Raw genomic sequence first — 21592 nt, forward strand, 5'->3', positions numbered from 1 at the left:
ACTTCATTTTTGTTTGTAATTGTTTATTTTAAACTATTAGTAAATGTGTAGATATTCATAATGTACCAGGTGATATTTTGATAGAGTTCTATGTTGTGTAATGTCAAATAAAAGGAAACATATTTTCTCAAACATTTATTGTTTCTTTGTGGCAAAAACATCAAAAAACTTTTGTTATTCTTAGAAATGTGTGTTGGTACTTCTGTTCATCTTACTGTGCAACTGCATATCAGAATTTATTTCTCTTATATTTATTTCTCAAGAATTCTGGGGTTACAAACGTGTGCCACCAGGCCTAGCTCAAATAAAAATTTTTGGAGAAATTGATTCTATTTTTATCCTTATATGTGTAAGAAGTGAGGGAGATGCAATGATGTTCTTTGATGTAAAGAGGAAATTTTCTCAGTTTTAGACTTTCACAACACCAATCAGGTCAATTATAGTATTACCATCAACACAGTACATGACCAAGTGTGATCTACAGGACCGTGAAACAATTCTTGAAGTCTAAATATCTTGCAGGATTTCCACATCCAAATTACAATTTCAAACAGATTGATTTCTAATATACAAAAATCCAAATAAGAACATTTATAAGTATTTTTGCATCTTCACCTTGATTAATGAACACATGATACTCATTTTTCACACACATTGAGGAAATGATTTGGAGATGTATGGGATAGATTTGGTATATTTTGTATGAGTTGAATGGAAAGAGAGTGAGTCGAATCAAGTATATTCTCTTCACCTGAGTCCACTGGTGACAAAGATACGTAATTTCCCCGACATACGTAGGCAAAGAACAAATATATTAGAGTGATTTTGCTGGTTTTTTTAAAAAAATAAAATACATTTGGAACCATAGCATCTGGATTGTAAACTGAATAATTATCCTCCTTCGTGAAGACCTCTGAATTTCATTTTCCCTAAGGTAAACCGGAAGACTAAGAGCTTTGTGACTCAGCAAGTTCCTAATCGCCGCCCCAGTGAGGCTTCTTCCCATTGTTTCACTACAGGTAAATTCTCCAGGGGCTTCTGTCACGAGTACTTCTACCCCCAAGGGAAGCAGGTAAAGAAGCAATTACACTTGCCTTCAGTTTGGAGCTGGGGATAACAGTTTGCTCCTTAAGTCCTTTCCGTGATCTGTAAAATTAGAGTTCATCAGTTTGTCAGGAGTATGAGCAAGTGTACATTGGTACATCTATTGGGTTTAATTCTGATCCAACAGCTCTTCTGCAAATTGCCTGGAATGTTAAGCTCCTTACAGGCTCGACTTTTTTCTCTGTATTCTGTGTCATCAAGAAAGAAATTGAAAGATCTTCCCGTGTTTTTTTTTTCTCCCCAAAGATATCCATGCACTCCACTTAAAGGTTCATATCAGAATAGAAGCATCAGCATTCTGAGGTATGAATGTGATGTTTGGATGTGTCTGTCCATTGTGTGACGTTTGTCCCTCGATACTATGCTCATTTCACTGTACAGCATGCAAGAAAGCTGCGATTTGAACAATTTTTCTTTAACTGAGTAGTTTTTGGTTTTAAAGATTTTTTCTGGTTTATTAGTGTATGCGTGTAGCACATAATGTTTGCATTCTTTGTAGGAATTTGGTACATGTACGTAACACACTGTAATTCCTCATTTTATCCCCTTTCCTCTCCAGCCTCCTCCTTCCACCCATCCCGTTATCCCCTCCTCTTTATTTTTAGTACACATTTTCAGTACATAAGGTTTACATCCCTTGCATGGTGTAGGCAGGGAAAACAATTCTCCTCTTAGAATAATTTATCTGAAACTGATTTTATATCCATTTTAAGGAGGACATTGAAAAAAACTATCACCTTTTACATATTTTTAACTATGGTAAGTGGTGCAAGCTTTCTTGCGAATTTTATACTAAGTATCTGTAATTTGTTTATTTATTTAGCTTCCAAAATCCAGTTAGCAGCAGGTACTGTTTTAAATACATTAGCCTCTTAGTCAAACGCTGATAGTTCTCTTGTCTTGCTGTAATCTGATCTCTACACCAAGACAACAAGCTAGGTAAAATATTTTGTCATTTCTTTACTTTAAACATTTGCTATTGCTCTTGAAGAGAATTGACAATTTTTGTTATAGCCCAAAAAGTCTTGCAGTTATCTGACTTTTTGATAATTCTCTCCAAGTAGTCCCAGGATATCCATATTATTGAGCTGTCTCTGTTCCTCAAATGCCATAGCTTTGTGTACCTACATAGTTCACTGGGATGCTCGCATTTATATTCTCCCAGTGACAGGTTCTTCATTTAGGACTCTCTTAAATAAGACACACAAATGAGCTTCCTTGTCATCCCAGCCTCTTGTAATTTGACAACTTATCAAAACCATGAAATAAATTCTCTTGAATTCAATTGCTAGGGATTTATACTAAGATATGTATGCTAATGTGAAAGGTGACAGAGGAACAATACTATTTGATGCAGCATTTTTGGACAATAGCAAAATATTAAAAACAAACCACATATATGACAATGAATTTTATGATAAACCAGTAGATAATGACATGAAAATTAGTAACATCATTGATTATGTAACCTATCTCCTTTAGCAACATCACATAAAGTGAATTTTTAACATAGTGGGATGAAAAATTTAGGAATTATGATACAATATCAGTCAAGCTGGGAGCATTGGTAGATTGTGCAAACTTTAGGTAACCACAAAAATAGTGATGTGTGACAGTGGAATATCTCCTTAGCTCTCAAATACAAAGAACTTCAGGTTGACTAAATCCTTATATGCACTATGAATTCCATTTTTAGCAAACACTTCTCATATTCTCTTTTTCTTTTTCACATGGATAAGTTTAAGACCAACTGGTGGGAAGAAGAAACAGGAATAATTATCAAAGTATTGAGAATTTAGAATGATGACTAGAAAGATGTCTTTTAAAAATCATTATCAGAAAACCTAGAATATGAATCACAAGAAAGGAGAAGGCATTATTTGTTGATGCTAATCATTCAAAACAGCCTCTTATTCATCAGATCCCTGATTGTGAGTAGAAAAGCCAATTATTCCCCAGTGCTCTCAGGATTTCAATGGGGATAATCTGGCTTGATTTGAAGCAGTGAAAAGATGGAGATTGGAAAGATGAACAGACTTTTTCCTGAGTTCATGAAGAGTCCTATAGAAAGATGAAATTGTAAAAATGTTGAGTGGGAGAGAATGTTCTTAGAGGAAGAACCAATGGCTAACTCATAAGACATATGTCTAGATACTGTATGTGTTGATGTACCTTCATGCTCTCAAAACACTTCTTTGACCCAGTGCTCCAAATCTCCACACTGTGATATTTTGCAGACACAAAGCAGCCTTTGGTTTAATTTGACCCAATCACTGGAAATAAATTGTTACCAAACAAGTTTCTTAATCTTGAATTTCTAACACAAACTCTGAGACTCTTCAAGTAAAAACCCAGTCTGATCTGATGACTAGTCAGAAATTCCATGTTTCTCCAAATAATGTTGAGTTCGTTTTCAGGAGGACAAATAATGTCTTTGGTCTAAATCATTACTACCTCACATTGTAACAAAAAGCCTGGCAATTTCAGATTAAATGTTGCAGATACTAATAAGTTTCAAACCACATTTTTATTGTGCAATAATCACAATAACTGCTCATTTTAACATGTGTGCTTCATTTTGCATTTTCAGCATAACAGATGACAAAGATCATGAGGAACAATAATCAGAGCAGTGTGTCTGAGTTTATCCTCCTGGGCCTCCCTATCCAGAAGGAGGAGCAAGGCATGTACTACACCCTTTTCCTGGTCATGTACCTGACCACAGTGCTGGGGAACCTGCTCATCATCCTGCTCATCAGGCTGGACTCCCACCTCCACACCCCCATGTACTTCTTCCTCAGCCACTTGGCTCTCACCGACATCTCTTTCTCATCAGTCACGGCTCCAAAGATGCTCATGAATATGCTGACACAGAGTCAGTCCATCTCATATGCTGGGTGCATTTCTCAGGAATTCTTTTTCTTATTATTTGGTGGTCTTGACAGCTTCCTTCTCACTGCAATGGCCTATGACAGGTATGTGGCCATCTGTCATCCCCTGCATTACAACATTATCATGAGTCCTGTCCTCTGTGTCCTACTAGTAATTCTATCCTGGGTCTTATCTTCTGCCAGTGCTTTTGTGCACACCTTCCTCCTCTCCCATCTCTCTTTCTATGGAGACAACATGCTTTACCACTTCTACTGTGAGCTCTCTGCCTTAATTAAACTGTCCAGCTCAGACACCACTATCAACGAGTTGGTTATTATTATTGTAGGAACAATGGTCATTACACTGCCATTCTCATGCATTCTGGTATCTTATGGGCACATTGGGGCCACCATCCTGAGAGCTCCCTCCATCAAGGGAATCTGCAAAGCCTTGTCCACTTGTGGTTCTCACCTGTCTGTGGTTACTTTGTACTATGGATCAATTATTGGTCTCTATTTTGTCCCTTCATCCAGTGACAATAATGACAAGGATGTTATTGTGGCTGCAGTGTACAGTCGGGTCACACCCATGCTAAACCCTTTCATCTACAGTCTGAGGAGTCAGGATATAAAAAGTGCTCTGGGAAATCTGCTTAGTAGAAAAAAGATTTTCAGCATAATGGGCATTGTATTTCCTATTATTTGAATGTGAGATCTTCCCAAAGGCATACATATATCCTGTCTTTGAATTGCTGTGTCTTGGTGCAGCTTGGTTGAACTGTTCTTTGCACTTGTCTTTTACGTTAGACATAGTTTTTCTATTTGTCCTGTTGAGTTTGAGAGTCTTGAGAAAGGTCCATGCAAACATACCTATATAATTACCTTTTCCTGTATCTCTCCCTTTCACATTTTATTCTCCTATAAAAGTCTTCATTTTATACGTAGTTCCAACATCTTGTTCTTTTTATTGAATGATTTATACCTTTCATAGCAAAGCTTTTTTGTATCACACAACTTAAACTTTTTCTTCTGCTAGGCTTATGATTTTCCTTTGGTGTCTTATTTTAAGTATATTTAGAAATTATAGCATAAAATACCACTTCATGTTTAATCCATTCCTTGGTTAATGGGTATTTGAGCTGTTTCCAAGATGTAACTGTTACAAATTGTGTCAGTATAAATATGAGTGCACATATATTGCTGTGGTATGATGTTTTCAATTCCCCTGGAAAAAATACCCAAAAGGGGAATAGCTGAGTCAAATAAGACCTGTAATTCTAGGATTTGAGGAATTTCCACACTGACTTCCACAGAGATAGCAGCAGTCTACTCATCTATAAAGAAACATAAACTCGAGGCTTTTATAGGTAAATGATGCAACTAGAGATCACACTCAAAAGGAAATAAATCAGACGCGTATGTAAAAACATTGTATTGTCTCTGTAGTGTAAGAAACTGAAAGGTACAACACTACCAAAAGGTGCAATAGATATTGTGAAGGGGAAAGATACTGCTCAAAAGGAAACAACTGGGTTGGGAGAAAGGCAAAAAGAAGAAAGGGGGAAATACACATGTATATACACAAAGATAGCTAAGATTATTGTACTACTAATTCTATTAGATCTTTGAAAGGAACAGTTAATGCTTATACTGCTTGATCAATGTTTATTTTTATTTTGAAGGTAGTAAAATATAACAAAACAATACAGAACAAAGCCAATCGAGATAATGCAGTGAAATTGGTACAGAACTTCACAGCAGGTTACCAGGATAACAATAATAAGCACCATAGTATATCTCATTATCTTCACAATAGTTGTCCATTCAATCAGGTTTAGCAAAGTCAAACCAAATACAGAACATCATCAAAACAGAGTATTATATACAGCAATACAATTAATAAGAACAAAGCAAAACAGTGATAACAATATTTGCCTTCAAAGAGACGGTAGAAGGAAATCCCCCATATTTGCTGTATTGCATAAGGTCATCCTCCCAAGAGATGCTCAGTCCTCTAGCTCCCATTTGCTAACTGCGGAGGAGGGGAATGGTTCTCTCCCTGGGTCATCCACCATTGCTTACCAGGGAGGTGAGAGGGTTCCTTTGTTGCCCAGCACCCTGTTTGGTCAATTTTGTCTGGCTATATCTGGTAATTTGAGCAACTGTTTTGAAGATAACAATATACAATATAATAACCATTGTTAATCAAGTTTTCTATCATCTTGTTTTGAAATTCTGTATCGCTTTGCTTGTTTTTTATTCTCTTTAAAAGAAAAAAATTAAAAAGGAATACAATACAGCTTCACTTTTTGTAATTCTTATTTATTTATTTTAAATTACAAGTAAAATTATAGATATTTATGATGTGCCAGGTGATCTTTTCACATTTATCTTTTCTTCATGGCAAAAACATTGAAATGCTTTTATTCTTCTTGAAGTACATAACATGTCATTATTTCTATTTACTCTGCTGTGCAATTGAACACCAGAATTTATTTCTCCTATATGTATTTACTAATACATAGGTATTAGTAAATACAGTTGACTAACCTGTTTCCAACTCTTCATGCTAATGGTTATCCTCAGCTACTTGTATTTTCTTAATCATTTCCCTATTTTATTTTTATCTGCATTCTTAGAGTAGTGAAGGCTAGGCACATAACTTTTTTTCCTTTTTCATTTCCTTTTTTTTTTTTCTTTGAGACAGGGTCTCACTATGCAGTTCAGGCTGGCCCTGAGCTCACATTGTAACCCAAGCTGGTCTCTAACACAGTAATCCTCCCACCTTAGTCTTCAGAGTGCTGGGACTACTTCTTTTTCTTCTTAAAGAGAGCAGGTATTTTCACAAATTGAGATGAGATGGCTTTCCATAAAAGACCAGTTCAATGATCTATGCAGATACTTAGACACATCTCCCAAACGTTGATCAGGGAAACTTAATTTAAATTCTCTAGGTTCTCAGAATATCAACTAGGTGTAAGGAATGAAAGGAATGAAACAGTAGATATTTCATGCACTTTCGTGTGTCGACATGATTATAGGTGATTTTTTCATTCTGATAAGGGGATCTGTCTTCCTCAGCGTGGGCCAAGGAATGGCCAGGAATCAGGAGTACAAGCAACAAAACTGAGTTCAAGCAAGATTCCAGGGTAGTTAGTCCAACTATATTTGATTTTAAAATGAAGAAAAGAACTTTCCAGCCAAACTATAAAAATCTAGTGTCCTATGTTTTCATGGGAAAGGGCAAAGTTGTCTTTCATCCTTGAGAAACTGCCTCTGCTTAAAGTAAAGCTATTTGACTTCATTGCAATAAGCTCATTACAGTGATGGATATTTGTGTATTATTTCCTAGTTCTTTGTTATAAAGGTGGACATCCTAATTTAAGAGTTTGGTAACTAGCCATGTGCTACTGAGATGGTAATATTTTTTTTAAGCTGGTAATATTTAGTGGAAGTGGAACTCAAACTCCTGTGTCCATAGGGTCAAATCTTCAGATCTATGTTGGTAGTTCTTCAATATCTTGCAAACTTCAACAATGTTATTATCCGCTTTTTGGAAATTTTACTTTAATCTTTATAAGAATTGAAGTATTACAAACAAAATGACATATTTCCTATGTAAAATGTAAAGATATATGTATATATGCGATATTGTATTGTGCTTATTTATGTGTATGTCCATATATATGATGTTTGAATATCATTTCAAGGTAAAAATATTAAAAGAAATACTTTATATTTTAGCAACTTGCATCATATAAAACAAATAATAGTGTTGAAACTCTTGTTCCTCCCTCATTGTTTCTTTTTCTCTTGAGGAGACACGATGTCTTTCCCATCTTCAATACTTCAACAATTCCTTTTCATTGCTGCTTTAATATTTGTGCACTAATCCTTCAACTTGCCTGCCTTAAAACTGTGTATAAATGAAATAAAATAATATTCAGTGTTTCATTTTTTGTAACCTGTTATCTTATTAAATTTATGTATATATTTTGATATTCTACTCCGAGTGTAAAACGAACTTTGCTCTATTGTCATTCCCCCCTTTTAATTATTTTTTGACCTTTTAAAAAAATTTTACTTTAAGAGAAAAAAACAAAACAGAAAAAGGGTACAATTAATACAGAATTTCAAAAAATAAACAGTAAGAAATCACTAAGTAATAGATTACATATCATCATCTTAGAAATAGTTGTTCAAGTTACAAAATTAAAGCATACAGAGTGGACATTCTAACAGTGAGACTGCAAACAGTTCTATTCAATGATCTAACAAAAACTTAGTAATATAGATATCTATTATAAACACTTAAATATACATGCAGTTATATCATTTAGAGCACATTCTTTTCCTCTCTTTTTTACAATAACAATTACACATTTTGGGTTTTATTACTCCCACAGTTCTTATTACTTTTTTTCACCTTTTTTATTCTTATTCTGGCTTTCAGCATTTTTCATCAGGATCATTGTTCATATGAACAATTATATAAACATATAGGTAAACATTCTCCAGTATGTATATATTAAAATGATTCTGTAAATTATAATTTCAGAGGGTTAATCTGTAGTAGGACAGGTGTGTATCCAATTTAACTATCACTGCTAAGTTCCTCTATAAAATGGTTATACTAAGAAACTAGACCTGACATATTTCCAAATGTATCACATTCTAGAAAATACAAAACTAAAAGGTGGTGACTAAAATGATCAGTGGTCACTAAGGACTTGGGAAAGGAAATATGAAGGGGGCAAAGGAGATTTACAGAACAGAATATGATTGTGTATGTTGGAACTTTGTATAGACGAATTTGTGAAAACCAACCAACCAAACAAAAACAAAACAGTAAAAGAAATGAAAGTTTACAGAGTCAAGGGAGCATTTGTAACCTTGGAGAATAAAAGCCAGTTTAGTCTTTGTAAAAGACATGCACCAGACTTAATTAATATTGTCTGATGAGAGACTGAGTCAGAGTTCATAGGAGCTACAATACTAGATAGAATAGCAATAGTATACGATTAGATTACAATTCAACAGGACCAAGTTATTACAGAATATCAAGGTTTTCATCTCCTGATAAATTTTGTATTGGGATTGGTAAATAAATTGAATTCTTTGTATGAAGTTTTAAGCAAATATACTAGAATTTGAAAAATTAAAGACTTCCTTTATCCTATGTATCTAATGATAGTACATCAAATTTCTATTTAAAATTTTATAACCTTTATTTCAGTCCTTGCTAGTCATTGCAAAATACAAATTTTTAACGTTCTTTGAGATATAAATGTGTTTGAATCTTTCTTCACCTGAAATTTTAACAAGAAATTTTTAACAAATTATCATTGCTCCAGCAATATCTTAAGCAATGTCATTTTTTCCTATTTAGTTAGACTTATAAATTGCTTCTTATACAGGCATGCATCTCTATGGCCATATACCATTAATCTATTTATTAAGATCTATGATTATCCTCTTTGCTTGAAATTTAATTTAAGTCAAATAAAATAAATTAACCGGGGTTGAGCAATGTAAACCATATGAGTCAGCACTTCCAGATCAGTATACATCATCTCAAAACTGAGTGGCAGTGCTCAACAAAAATCAAGTATGAGAATGCTCATAGAGTCTTTTGTATGGATAAATATAATGGCACAAATACTTACATACTGTATATGATAGATAAGTCTTTTATGAGTCAAAATACCTAAGAATTGGGTTTGCTCATTACCATATCATGACCCAGTACATTCTTTCCTATTTTAGGGCAGTATTTTTCCAAGTGAATCATATACTATTACTAATTACAAGCTTTATTCTTGATAAACAAAAGCTAGAAACATAGGAATGATTATAATATCCACCAACTAGTGAATGATTATCTAAACTGTCATATGTTTCTACTATGAAATAAGATATGATTTATTTCTCTTATGAAATAAGATGGACTATTAAGAAAATGCATCGCAGTTTACTTTATTAACCCTCTTTCAGGTTGAGTGTATTTCCTATTCAGAGCATCTCGATGGATCCTGCCTCCTAATCTACTCTGCCTGTGTTTCTTTTTTTGTTAGTGTATCAAGGATATCTATATTAAAGATTATAGCTTACCGTCTCTGCCTCATCTCTGCTATGCTAATCTTCTGATATTATTTGTCCACTTTTCTCCTTCATTCCACTGTCTGCCCAAACACTGAGGCCTCTCTACCACTGTTACTGGAATCCTGGTATTTTTTCCTCTCTTTTTCTGGAATGTCCTTCAGTATTTTTTGTAGAGTTGGATTGGTGGCCATGAACTCCCACAGTTCCTTCTTGTCTTGGAAATATCTTGTTTCCCCATTAATTTTGAGAGTTTTTCCGTGTATATCAGTCTTGGTTGGAGGTTTTTTCTTTCAGAGCTTAGACCATTTCCCCCCAGGCTCTTTTCAATTTGAGAGTTTGTATTGATAAGACTTTCATTATTTTGATGATTTGTCCTTTGTAGGTGATCTGCTTCTTTTCTTTGGCCGCTTTTAATATTCTGTTCTTGTGGTGGATTTCTGGAATCTTGATTATTATATGTCTAGGTGTAGATTTAGTTTGGTTGCAGGTGGCTGGAGAGCAGAACTGTTTGCAGTGTCATTATTTGAATGTCACTTTGTATGCTTTAATTTTGTAACTTGAACAACTATTTCTAAGATGACAATATGTAACTTATCAACTAATGATTTATTACTGTTTATTTTTCTGAAATTATGTACTACTTCTACCCTTTTCTCTGTGTTTTAATTTCTTTAAATAAAAAAAGAAAAGGAAACATTACCACAGGATTTTGTTTAGTAACCATACTGTCATACACAGTACACGTAACATGTTGTGTTATTCTAATTAGATGAGGTTGAAATGTGTGCAAAACTAACCAGAGATTGTAGAAATGAGAAGACAACTAATCTTTTGAAGGTTACTGATGTGGGAAAAAAGCAGAAATTTGTAAGTGAGGTTGAAAATAATTTCTGTCTCAGTAGATTTCATTCACATAGGTACCTGGAGAAAAAGATGGACAATTTATGTGCTGAAGAATATTTAAGTTCTACCTCAACAGAAATAATATGGAAATAAGAAATTATATAATAACTTCCATATATTTGCCAAAATATAAATTAGAAATTATTTTTGAAAATAAATGATATTGTAGACAATATAGAATTTTACCTCTAACATATTAGCAAGTTTTGGCTTGTTTGACATAATAGTACAAACTAACTGCACCTAACAGATATTTACAGAATGTTTCTGGCTAACTAGTATTAAGCTAGATAGCTAGTATTAAGCTAGATATCAACAACCAGTGGAGCTTTAGAAATATTATGGTCACCTAAAAATTACACACAGTTCCCTTGAGTGACAAATGTACCAATGAAGACTGGAAAACAAAAATTTTGAATTTCTTAAAAGATGAAAATGTTCATACTGAGATCTATGAGAATGGCAAAGTACTACTGAAAAAACTTCACAGTGATAAGTGCCTACATTCAGGGATGGATTTGAACTATATAACTTGTGACCCAACTCAAGAAACTAGAAAAAGATGAACCCACTAAACTCAAAATGACTGGAAAGAAAGTAATACCACAGGTAGAGTTGTAAAATACAAAGACTTAGCAAAATACAGATGATCATATTTATGAGCCAAAAATGAATAGGTTTTCTTGTGAAAGGTTAAACAAAATTGACAAAGCTTTAGCTAGCATAAAAAGGAAACACCAAAATAAGTAAAATAAGAGGTGAAAGGGAAATTTACAACTGATAACACAGAAAAAGTATTGTTAGTGACTGCTTTAAACAAGTGTTAGCCAACAAATTGACCAACTAAAAGAAATGGTTTAATATACAGCCACATGAACAAATATAACCTCCCAAATGAACCACAAGGACATAAAAATCCCAGCCCAATATTAATGACCAGTACTGTGACAGAATTCGTGATAGAAAATTCTTGCAGCAAAGACAAGAACATCAACAGATGGTTTCACTGATAAATTTTACCAAGATTTTAAAGAACTATCTTTAACTCCTTCTATGTATCAAAACGATAGAAAAACTTTCAAACTCATTCTAAGAAGCCAGCATCACTCTGATCTGAAAAGTTTACCATACATGTGGAAAAAAAGAGAGAAAAACAGATCAATCTATGATGAAGTTAGATGCAAAAATTCTCAACAAAATATTAGCAAATCAGTTTCAGTAACATAAAACACCACTGGTACAGGAGGTTAGGATATAGTTCAGTAGTAGAGTGCCTGTTTGGCACGCATGATTTCTGGGATCAATTTCCAGCACTGCCAAAAAAAAAAAAAAAGAAAGTCAAGATTTACATCATGGTCAAATAGCACTTATCACAGGGATGCAATTCACCATAGGCAAATCATAAATATAATCCATCACTTCAATAGGATGAGACTTGAAAACCATCTGATGAAAATAGGTGCTGAAAAAATTCAATGAAATTCAACAATACTTCATGACTTCAAATAATCCCAAAACGTAGACAGAGAAGGAATGTGCTTCAACACAGCAAAGGCTCATAAACAAATGAACATCCTACATCAACTGATTCTTGGAAAAGCTGAAATGATGTACAGGAAGGTCAGGAACTAGACCAAATGTCTATCATCGTTATTATTCAGTCTAAAATTTGAAGTCATAGCCAGAACAATAAGACAAGTGAATGAAATGAAGGACTTATAAAGAGCAAAGATAAAGGTCAAGTTATTCCTGTTTGCAACAATGTGATTTTACATATACAAAAATCTGAAAACATTCTTGAACAAAGACTCCTCAAAACACAGTGCAGTGTGCAAAATATTTTTTAAGAATATGAAACCCCAGTTGGTGAAGTTTACCCCATGCAGTTTGGGTTTTATTCATGAACTCTCTGCCTACCTCTGTTTCCAAGATTCTACCTACTTGCTCTTCCAGTAGATTTAATGTTTCTTTTGTACCATTTAGATCTTTGATTCATTTTGACTTTCGTGCATAGTGGAAGACATGGGTCTAGTTTTAGTCTGTAGTGTGTGGAAAGCCAGGTTTTTAAAGATTTTTATTTTAAAGACAACAAAACCAAGAAATTAAAATAGAATAAATCCCATAAGAATAAAACAGTGTAAGTGATACAGGGTTTCAAAACAAGATAATAGGAAATCAACAGTGGCTACCATATGCCTCTTGTAGTCTTCAAAACAGCTTCATATATCATCAGACATAGGAAAATCAAACAAAACAGAACACAATAGAACTAATAGAAACAAAACAATGAACATAATACAGGACTTCAAAACAAAAGAATAGTAAATCCAAAATAGCAACCATAATATATCTTGTTATCTTTAAAATAGCTGCCCATGCCTCCAGACATAAAAAGATAAAACAAAAGAGAATAAAACCAAACCAAGCAAAACAATGGAAATGACACAGGACTTTAAAACAAGATAATAGTGAATTAACAATGGCTTCCACCTTCAGAAGGAGATCCCCATAGATGTTATAACGCTTATTGTTATCCTCTAAATAGGTGATCAGATTATTGACTTTATTCTGCAAAGTCAATGAAACACTAAACACTACAAGCATAAACTGTATTTTACTTCAGTAGATATCATCTCAGCCTGTGTTTCTCTGGATCAGCAGGTAGCTGGGTGGGGGCAGAACCTTGGCTCTTCTTATCTCCCAATCTTTGCACCAGGAGGGGCTGGTGTCTGGTTGTCCTTCCTGCAGCCCACATCAACTCACAGGAAGTGACTGGATTCTTGTTCTCCTCACTGTAGACTATAAATGGTGCCAACTCTAGAAAGCCACCTTTTCCAGTACTATTTATTAAAGAGGCTATCTTTCTTCCAAGGAACATGTTTAGCCTCTTTGCCAAAGATAATCTGGCTGAGTGACTTTGTAGATGTGTCTGCTTCTTTTATTCAATTCCACTGATCCACAGATCTGGTTTTTGTCCATACCATGCTGATTTCATCACCATAGCTTTGTAATATAGTTACAGGTCTGGGATTGTGATGCCTCCAGCCTTGCCTTTGATGCCCAGAACTGCCTTTACTATTCTAGGTCTCTTCTGTTTCCAAATGAATTTTTTAGAGCAGTGAGGTATGTTAAAGGTATTTTGATCAGAATTGAATTAAATCTGTATAACAGTTTTGAGAGTATGGCCATTTGCACAATATAGGATCTTCCTATCCATGAACAAAGGATATCTTTCCATTTTCTGATATTCTCTTTGATCTCTTTTTTCCATAGTACTATAATTTTCAAGAATCCTTATCATGGAAGTACCTTGTTTCTCTGTGAATTTTGAAAGATAATTTTGCAGAGTATATCAACCTGGGTTTGAAGTTGTTTTCTTTAAGGATTTGAAACACTTCACACCAAACTCTTCTTGACTTGATGGTTTGTGTTGTATCTACTGTGGTTCTGATCCATTATAGGCTATCTCTGTCTTTTTTCTTCTCTAATAGCTTTTAATATTCTGTTTTTGTGTTGAATTTCCGGGATCTTGATTATTATATGTCTGGGTGTAGATTTACTTTGTTTATGGCTAGTTGGAGTTCTGTATGCTTCGCTTGTCTATATGCCAGATCCTTTCCCCACATTTGGAAAATTTTCTACTATTTCTTCTGTTAATAGCCTTTTTATTTCAATTGTGTTGACCTCTGCTTCTTCACTGATACCTATCACTCTTAAATTACTTTTCTTTGTGTCATCTTTTGTGTGTGTGTGTGTGTGTGTGTGTGTGAGAGAGAGAGAGAGAGAGAGAGAGAGAGAGAGAGATCTTGTAGCCATTGAATTGTTATTTCCTAGTTCCTTGTTATTTTTAAGAGTTCTGTCCTTTCACGATCACTAGCCATGATCCTGTCTTCAAGGTCTGAAAGTCTATCCAGTCCTTTCAAAAAGTTTTGCGAGCTTTATATTGACTTTTTGATTTCTTGTATATGTCTTTGAATCTGTCACATACGTTGTAATTCCTTTTTTTGTTGTTCATTCGAGGTTTCCATCATTTTCCTATGCCTCGCTTTTTTTATCTATGTCTTCTTTAGATATGCTCAGCAATTCTTTCATTTATTGTGATTTCTTCTTTTACCTGAGACATTATTTATGATCTGATTGCCTTTAGAGTCTAATGAAGTTGTTTCTTTACTTGAATTTCTATCCTCTTGGAGATTTCAGGTGTGTGACTTCTATTTTTTTCTATGCCTATATCTCCCAGACCTGTTCTGTGTGCACTGGAGGTCTGAAATTTCCTTTTTCTCCTTTGTCTTGAAATTTTCCTGGGTTTCTCTCAACAAGCTGGTTGTGGGAATCCCAGTCACTTTCCACATTGGCTGCCCCTCCACAGTGTAGGGTAATGGGACAGGCAACTGGATTTCTTTGACAAAAGTTTCCCAGGAAGGTAGCAGGGCATGGCTTGGGCTTTTCCAGACCCCGTGCAGCTACCCTGGGGCTTCCCTGATGGTCAGGGGTACATGGTGTTGGGAGGCTGCTTCTTTCGACATGTGTGTTTACATAGGGACTTCTGCGATAGTGGCAAACACACAGGGGTGTGTTAGTCTGATTCTACCAGTGAGTACTGAAGAAAGAAATGTTCTCCATTAGTGGCATGTGTGCAACAGGGATTACCAGGATGCCTGTCCCTGCTCATGCTGGCTCCCACTGGAAGCAAGCCTTCTGATGGCAGTGGCCGGCAAGCAGAGGTGGATCTATGATGTTATTTTGTGTGATAGGGAAACTTTGTCAGACTTTGACTTCTATGAAAACAAGTAGTTTAATTTTAGTATTATTATCAAAGCAATATATGACCAACCATAATATATAGGACCTTGAAACTATTCCAGAAGTCTGAATACCTTACAGGAGTTCCTCACTCAAAGATTCCCAAGTTCCAAGTACAGGTTGATTTTTAACATAAACAGAATCAAATAATAACATTTGTAAGTATTCACATGTCTTTACCTTGAAAAATAAACACATGGCATCCATTTTCCCCCAAATATTACAGATATCAAAGAAAAGCTCACATAGGATGCTTATTTTATTGACTATGAGAGTCTTGCACCAATGGATTGCTACAACTAAGCTTTTGGACAAGAGATAAGTTCATATCAACTATATTCTCTTACTCTAGTGTACTGGTGAGAATGATGCATAATTTTCCCCATTCTTTTAGCCAAAGAATGAAGATTTTAGAGTATTTCTGCTGTCTTTGAAATACAATGGGCTTTGGAATGACTGGAATTGTAAAATCAATAATCAACTAATTTATGACCAACTCTGAACCACATTTTCCACAAAATAAACTAGAAGGCAGAGGTTTGATTCACCCAGACCCTAGTGGTTTCCCCAAGATTATTCCTCCAGAGGTACATTCTCCAGTGGCTTCTTAAAGAAATAATTCTACCCCTCAAAGGAGCCAGGCAAGGAAGCAAACACTGTATGTTTGTCTCTAATTTGGAGTTGGGATGAGATTGCTCCTTAGGTCCTTTCCATTGTTCATAAAGTTAGAGCTCACATTAATTTCTCAGGACCTGTGAGGTCCTATACTTCCATATGGCTCTTGGGTTTGATTCTGAAGTGATAGCTCTTCAGGAAGTTTCAAGGAAATGCTGAGCCTGTGGAGACTCTAAATGCTCCTGTGTGTACTTTGTCTTCTAGAAAGAATTTGGGAACTGTCCCCTGTTTTGTTTCTGAAGGTATCTGTGTTCGTCACTTAAGGGGTCATATGAGAGTAGGAACAGAGGTAACATTCCACAATCTGATGGACTATGGATGTGTCAGTTCAGTGTGACAGTCTGGTCTTTAAATACTACTCCATCTCACAGCACAGTATTGCCCTGAAGCAAGTATCTAAATTTTGGGATATTAGGGCAAAATAATTCTCCTTTTAGCATAATTGATTTGAAACTGATTTTATATACAATTTTAACAAAGATACATTAAGAACATTTCCTTTTGCATGTGTCTAACTCTGAAAACTATTGTTGAGTTTTCTTCCAAATTCTATGTCAAGTCTCTGCAATTTTTTTTATTTCTGTTCTCACAATCCAGCTTTAAGCAGGTACTTTTTAAAAACCTAAACTATATTAAGCTTTTATTCAGTTGCCTGAATATTTTCTTGCTTTGCTATATTTTCCACCCATGAAACAACAAGCTATGCAAAAATTTTAATCACTTCTTTACTTAAAATTTTTTTAGTGTATAATTGTTCCAGAATAAATTGTTCTACATTTAAAAATTTTTGTCACAGCCCAATAGACCTTGTAATTATCTGGCCCTTTGATAATTCTCTCCAAATATTTCCAATATATCTATGGTTTTGAGTTGTTTCTGTTCCTCAAATGCCATAGCCTCACGTGTGCAAATACTTCACCAGGATGCCCATATTTAAACACTGTAAGGGACAGGCTCTTCATTTAGGCTTCTTTTAAATAAGACCTAAATAAGCTTCCTTATCACCTTAGCCTCTTTTAATTGGACAGTCAAAACTATGAAATAGTTTCCCCTCACATTGAATTTCTTTTTTTTTTAAATTTTATTTAAGGAGAGAAAGGAAAAAAAAGCAGAAAAAGGGTACAAGTTATACAGATTTACAGAAAAAAAAATAAACAGTAGGAAATCACTAGTTAATGGATTACATATTGTCATCTTAGAAATAGTTGTTCAAGTTACAAAATTAAAGCTTATAAAGTGGACTTTCCAACAGTGAGACTGCAAACAGTTCTGTTCAATGATCCACCTAAACTCAGTAATATCATTATCTATCTTATACACTTAAATATACATGCAGTTATATCATTTAGAGCACTTTCTCACATTGAATTTCTAGAAATTTATTGTAAGATATATGTTAATGTGAAAGGTGGCGTACAAACAATGCTTTAAAAATGCTCATCAATTAGTAAATTACCATTGTCATTGTGGTACACTACTGAATATTGATGTAGAAATGAGTAATAGAACTGGGTAAATAGCCTGTCACATGTAATAGCATGGTGTTAAGAGATTTTTAACATAGTGAGATTAAAATGTGGTATTATAAAATAATAGTATCAATCAAGTTGAGAGATTTGGCACAGTGTATAAAATTCATTTATCCCCAGAATGAATGATGAGTCAAACAAAGATATATTTCCTTAGATCTTAAAGATAAAGAATTCCAGGTTGAACAAGTCTTTATATAGTTTGTAGATTCCATATTTTGCAGACAGATCATAATGTTCTCTTTCCCTAGACTTTTGTGTTGTTCACATGGATAATTCTAAGACCAACTGATTTGAAGGACAAAATAAATAATTACTAAAGTATTGAAAATGTTAGAATATCTACTAGAAAAATGTCAGTTAAAAATCTTTACCAGCCTTAGCATAAGAATTATATGAAGAAGAAAGTATAACTTTTTGGTGTTAGTAGACATTTTTCAGATTCTGGATGTGACTAGAAAAGCTAGAAAAGCTAAGCATTTCCCAGTGTCTAAAGATTTTGATATAAATAATCCATTTTGAGTTGAAGCAATAAAAAGATGGGAATTTGAAGATAAACAGACTGTTCTTCATAATCCATGAGAATTTCTATTGAAAAGTTGATGAAATATTCAAGTACTGAGTGGGAAAGAACATTTTTAATGGGAACTCCAATGGCCAACCTACAAAGAACAGGCATATATATTTCAAGTTATGGCGTACATTCATGTTCACAAAGCACTTCCTTGAATATATTTTCTCCAAAACTCCACGTTTCTTCTCACTGCAATGGCCATCTGCCATCCCCTGCCTTACAACATCATCATGAGTTATGTCCTCTGTTTCCTGCTAGTAATTCTATCCAAGTTCCTATCCTCTGTTGGTTCCCTTGTGCACACTACTCTCTTAGCTCATCTCTCTTTTTTTAGAGACACTTGCCACCACTTTTTCCGCAACCTCCCTTCCTTACTTAAGCTGTCCGCTCAGACACCACTATCAATGGCCTGGTTATTCTCATTGCAGGTTCGATGGTTGTTACTCTGCCATTCACATGCATCCTGGTGTCTTATGGCCACATTGGGGCCACCATCCTGAGAGCTCCCTTCTTTAAGGGAATCTGCAGAGCATTGTCCACTTGCGGTTCTCATTTCTTTATGGTTATTTTGCACTATGGAGTAATTATTGGTCTCTATTTTGTCCCCTCATCCAGTGACATTTATGATAAGGATGTTACGGTTGCTGTGTACAGTCTGGTCACACCCATACTAAACCCCTTCATCTACCATCTGAGAAATAGGGATATGAAAAGTGCTCTGGGAAATCTGCTTAGCAGAGGAAATTTTTCAGCGTGATGTGCAGTGTATTGACTGTTATCTGGACATGAGCCCTTCCCAAAGCCAAAGACATGTTCTTTTCTCCCTGAACTTCTAAGTCAATCTTAATAGGGCAATCTTTTTATACCTATGTTTCATACTATACGTAGCTTTTCTATTTTTCTTGTTGATTATCAGAGTTTTGGGCAAGGTTTTTACAGACTTTTTGCTTTATTTTTCCCTCATGTGTTATCCTTCTGATGCAAAAATTGGAATTTTTTATGTAGTCATAGCTTTTAGTACTTTGTAAGTAGATAGTACACAGCCTTTTGTAGCAAAACTTCTTGAATTCTTCAACATAACAAAATTATTTTATTGTGACTTTTATGATTTTTATCATTGTGTTTTATTTTACAATATATTTGGAATTTATTTTTGTTAGTAACTTTATTAAGAAATACTGTTTACTTTTGCTTGTATTTGTGTGTGTGTGTGTGTGTGTGACTTTTTGAGGCAGGTCTCTCTTTGTAATGCAGACTGGCCTTGAATTCACAACATCCTTCTGCCTCAGACTCCCAAGTGTTGAGATTACAAGCAAGGGCCATCATGTGTTCTTATTTCATAATTTATTATGTATTTTTTAAAATTATAAGTAAAAATTGTAGATATTCATAATGTACCATGCAATCTTTTGCTGCATTTGTACATTGTGTAGTGTCAAATGAAGGGAACCATATTCATATCATTAAATATTTATCTTTTCTTTGTGACAAAGATACCCAAATGCTTTTATTTTCACTTTTTGAAGTAAATAGTATGTTATTAATTTATTCAGCCTACTGTGCATTGTTGAGAGCTGTTGAAGTGGAAATTGAACACATGTGCAGAGCTGTGGCATGGCCAGGGCATGGCCCCCCAAAAAACAAAAAGATACCTCTAAGGGTAAGATAAGGCCAGAGCTGAGGACACCTGACTCCAACCCCAGTTAACAAGCTATAGACTGCAGCCACAGATATCTCATTCCTGCTACTTCCTACCACAAATGTTATCATGAAACAAGACAGTTCTTTTAAATTAGCATAAAATACCACTGGGAAAAGTCATTGAGATGACTCTCCAGGTCTTAGATTCCATGCTTTCCTCAGTATTCAATCTCCTTTTGTAAAGACCTAATAAATATGGACCAACCCAAAAAAGCTCTTTGTCTTAGCCCCCAGAGTCTTAAACTCAGCTGGAAGATTTTGATCCTCCTGGAGCTCTTGTCTTATTTATTTATTTATTTATTTATTTATTTATTTATTTATCTATTTTTGGTACTGGGAATCGAACTCATGACCTCACAGTTACCAGGCAGGTATTTATGTCACTGAGCTAAATCCTGAGCCCCTTGTCTCATTTATTTAAGACTTCATCGTCACTCATTTGGGAGACTGGGGATCTTGGTCAAGGCCCTGATACTGCATTAGAACATCAGATCTCATTTCTTCTGTGTAACTAGTACAGTTACAATTGAGCAATGCTTTTCCATTCTTCTTCCTCTCGTTTCTCTTCAATAGTTTGGGTTTTCTTAAACAATTGTCCTATTTTATTTGGTTTGTGACAGAACACTGGAAAAAATAAAGTTTGTGAAATGAAGTACAACTGTATTGAGGATGTATTAAAAAGCACTGAAAGTGTAATTTTAGTTGATATTCTACTGTAGTAATTTTAGTTGATATTCTACTGTATATTGGATATATATATATATCCAATTTGAACTATTGCTACTAAGCTATTCTATAAATTGGTAATACTAAGAAGCTACAATACCAAGAGTATGTATCATGGTCAAGAGGGGCTTATTCCAGCAATGCAAAGATGGTTCACTTAATTCAAATCATAAATATATCACTTTAAAGAATGAAACTAAAACCCAAATGATCATTACAGTAGCTGCAGAAAAAAATATTTTATCAAATTCAACACTTCATGACTTAAAAACCAAAGAACTTAATTACAGAAAGAATTTAGTTCAACACAGATAGGGCTAAAAAAGGAGGAACATGTCTTGAATCAATAGATATGGGCAAAAGTAGAAACGATTTTCAGCAAGATCAGAAACAAGATCAAGATATCTTGATTATTCAGTGTAGAACTGAAAATCTTAGCCAGAACAATAAAGGAAGAGAAAGAAATAAAGAGCATACAAACAGGATAACTTGATCACAACATGATTTTATATATACAAAGACCTAAAATATTTAAATAACTGAAAAATATGAAATATTTAAATAACTGATGAATTCAGGAAGGGTGCAGAATACAAAATCTTTAT

At 34.5% G+C, this 21592-nt stretch overlaps 1 protein-coding gene and 1 pseudogene across 1 annotated transcript in view; both read left to right on the forward strand.

The window, feature by feature from the left end:
- Positions 1–3714: 3714 nt before the first annotated feature.
- Positions 3715–21592, forward strand: part of LOC134474143 (olfactory receptor 1J21-like) — a 33739-nt gene continuing 15861 nt past the window's right edge. Inside the window, exon 1 of the mRNA XM_063240856.1 lies at positions 3715–4211. Within this exon, the coding sequence (XP_063096926.1) occupies positions 3715–4211 (497 nt within the window). The remainder of the gene's footprint in view (positions 4212–21592) is intronic.
- Positions 18755–19317, forward strand: LOC100736024 (olfactory receptor 1J21-like; annotated as a pseudogene).

The sequence above is a fragment of the Cavia porcellus genome, unplaced genomic scaffold (genome assembly GCF_034190915.1).
Source record: "Cavia porcellus strain 051 isolate PalLab524CR breed Dunkin Hartley unplaced genomic scaffold, mCavPor4.1 scaffold_1, whole genome shotgun sequence".
NCBI classification, from domain to species: domain Eukaryota; kingdom Metazoa; phylum Chordata; class Mammalia; order Rodentia; family Caviidae; genus Cavia; species Cavia porcellus.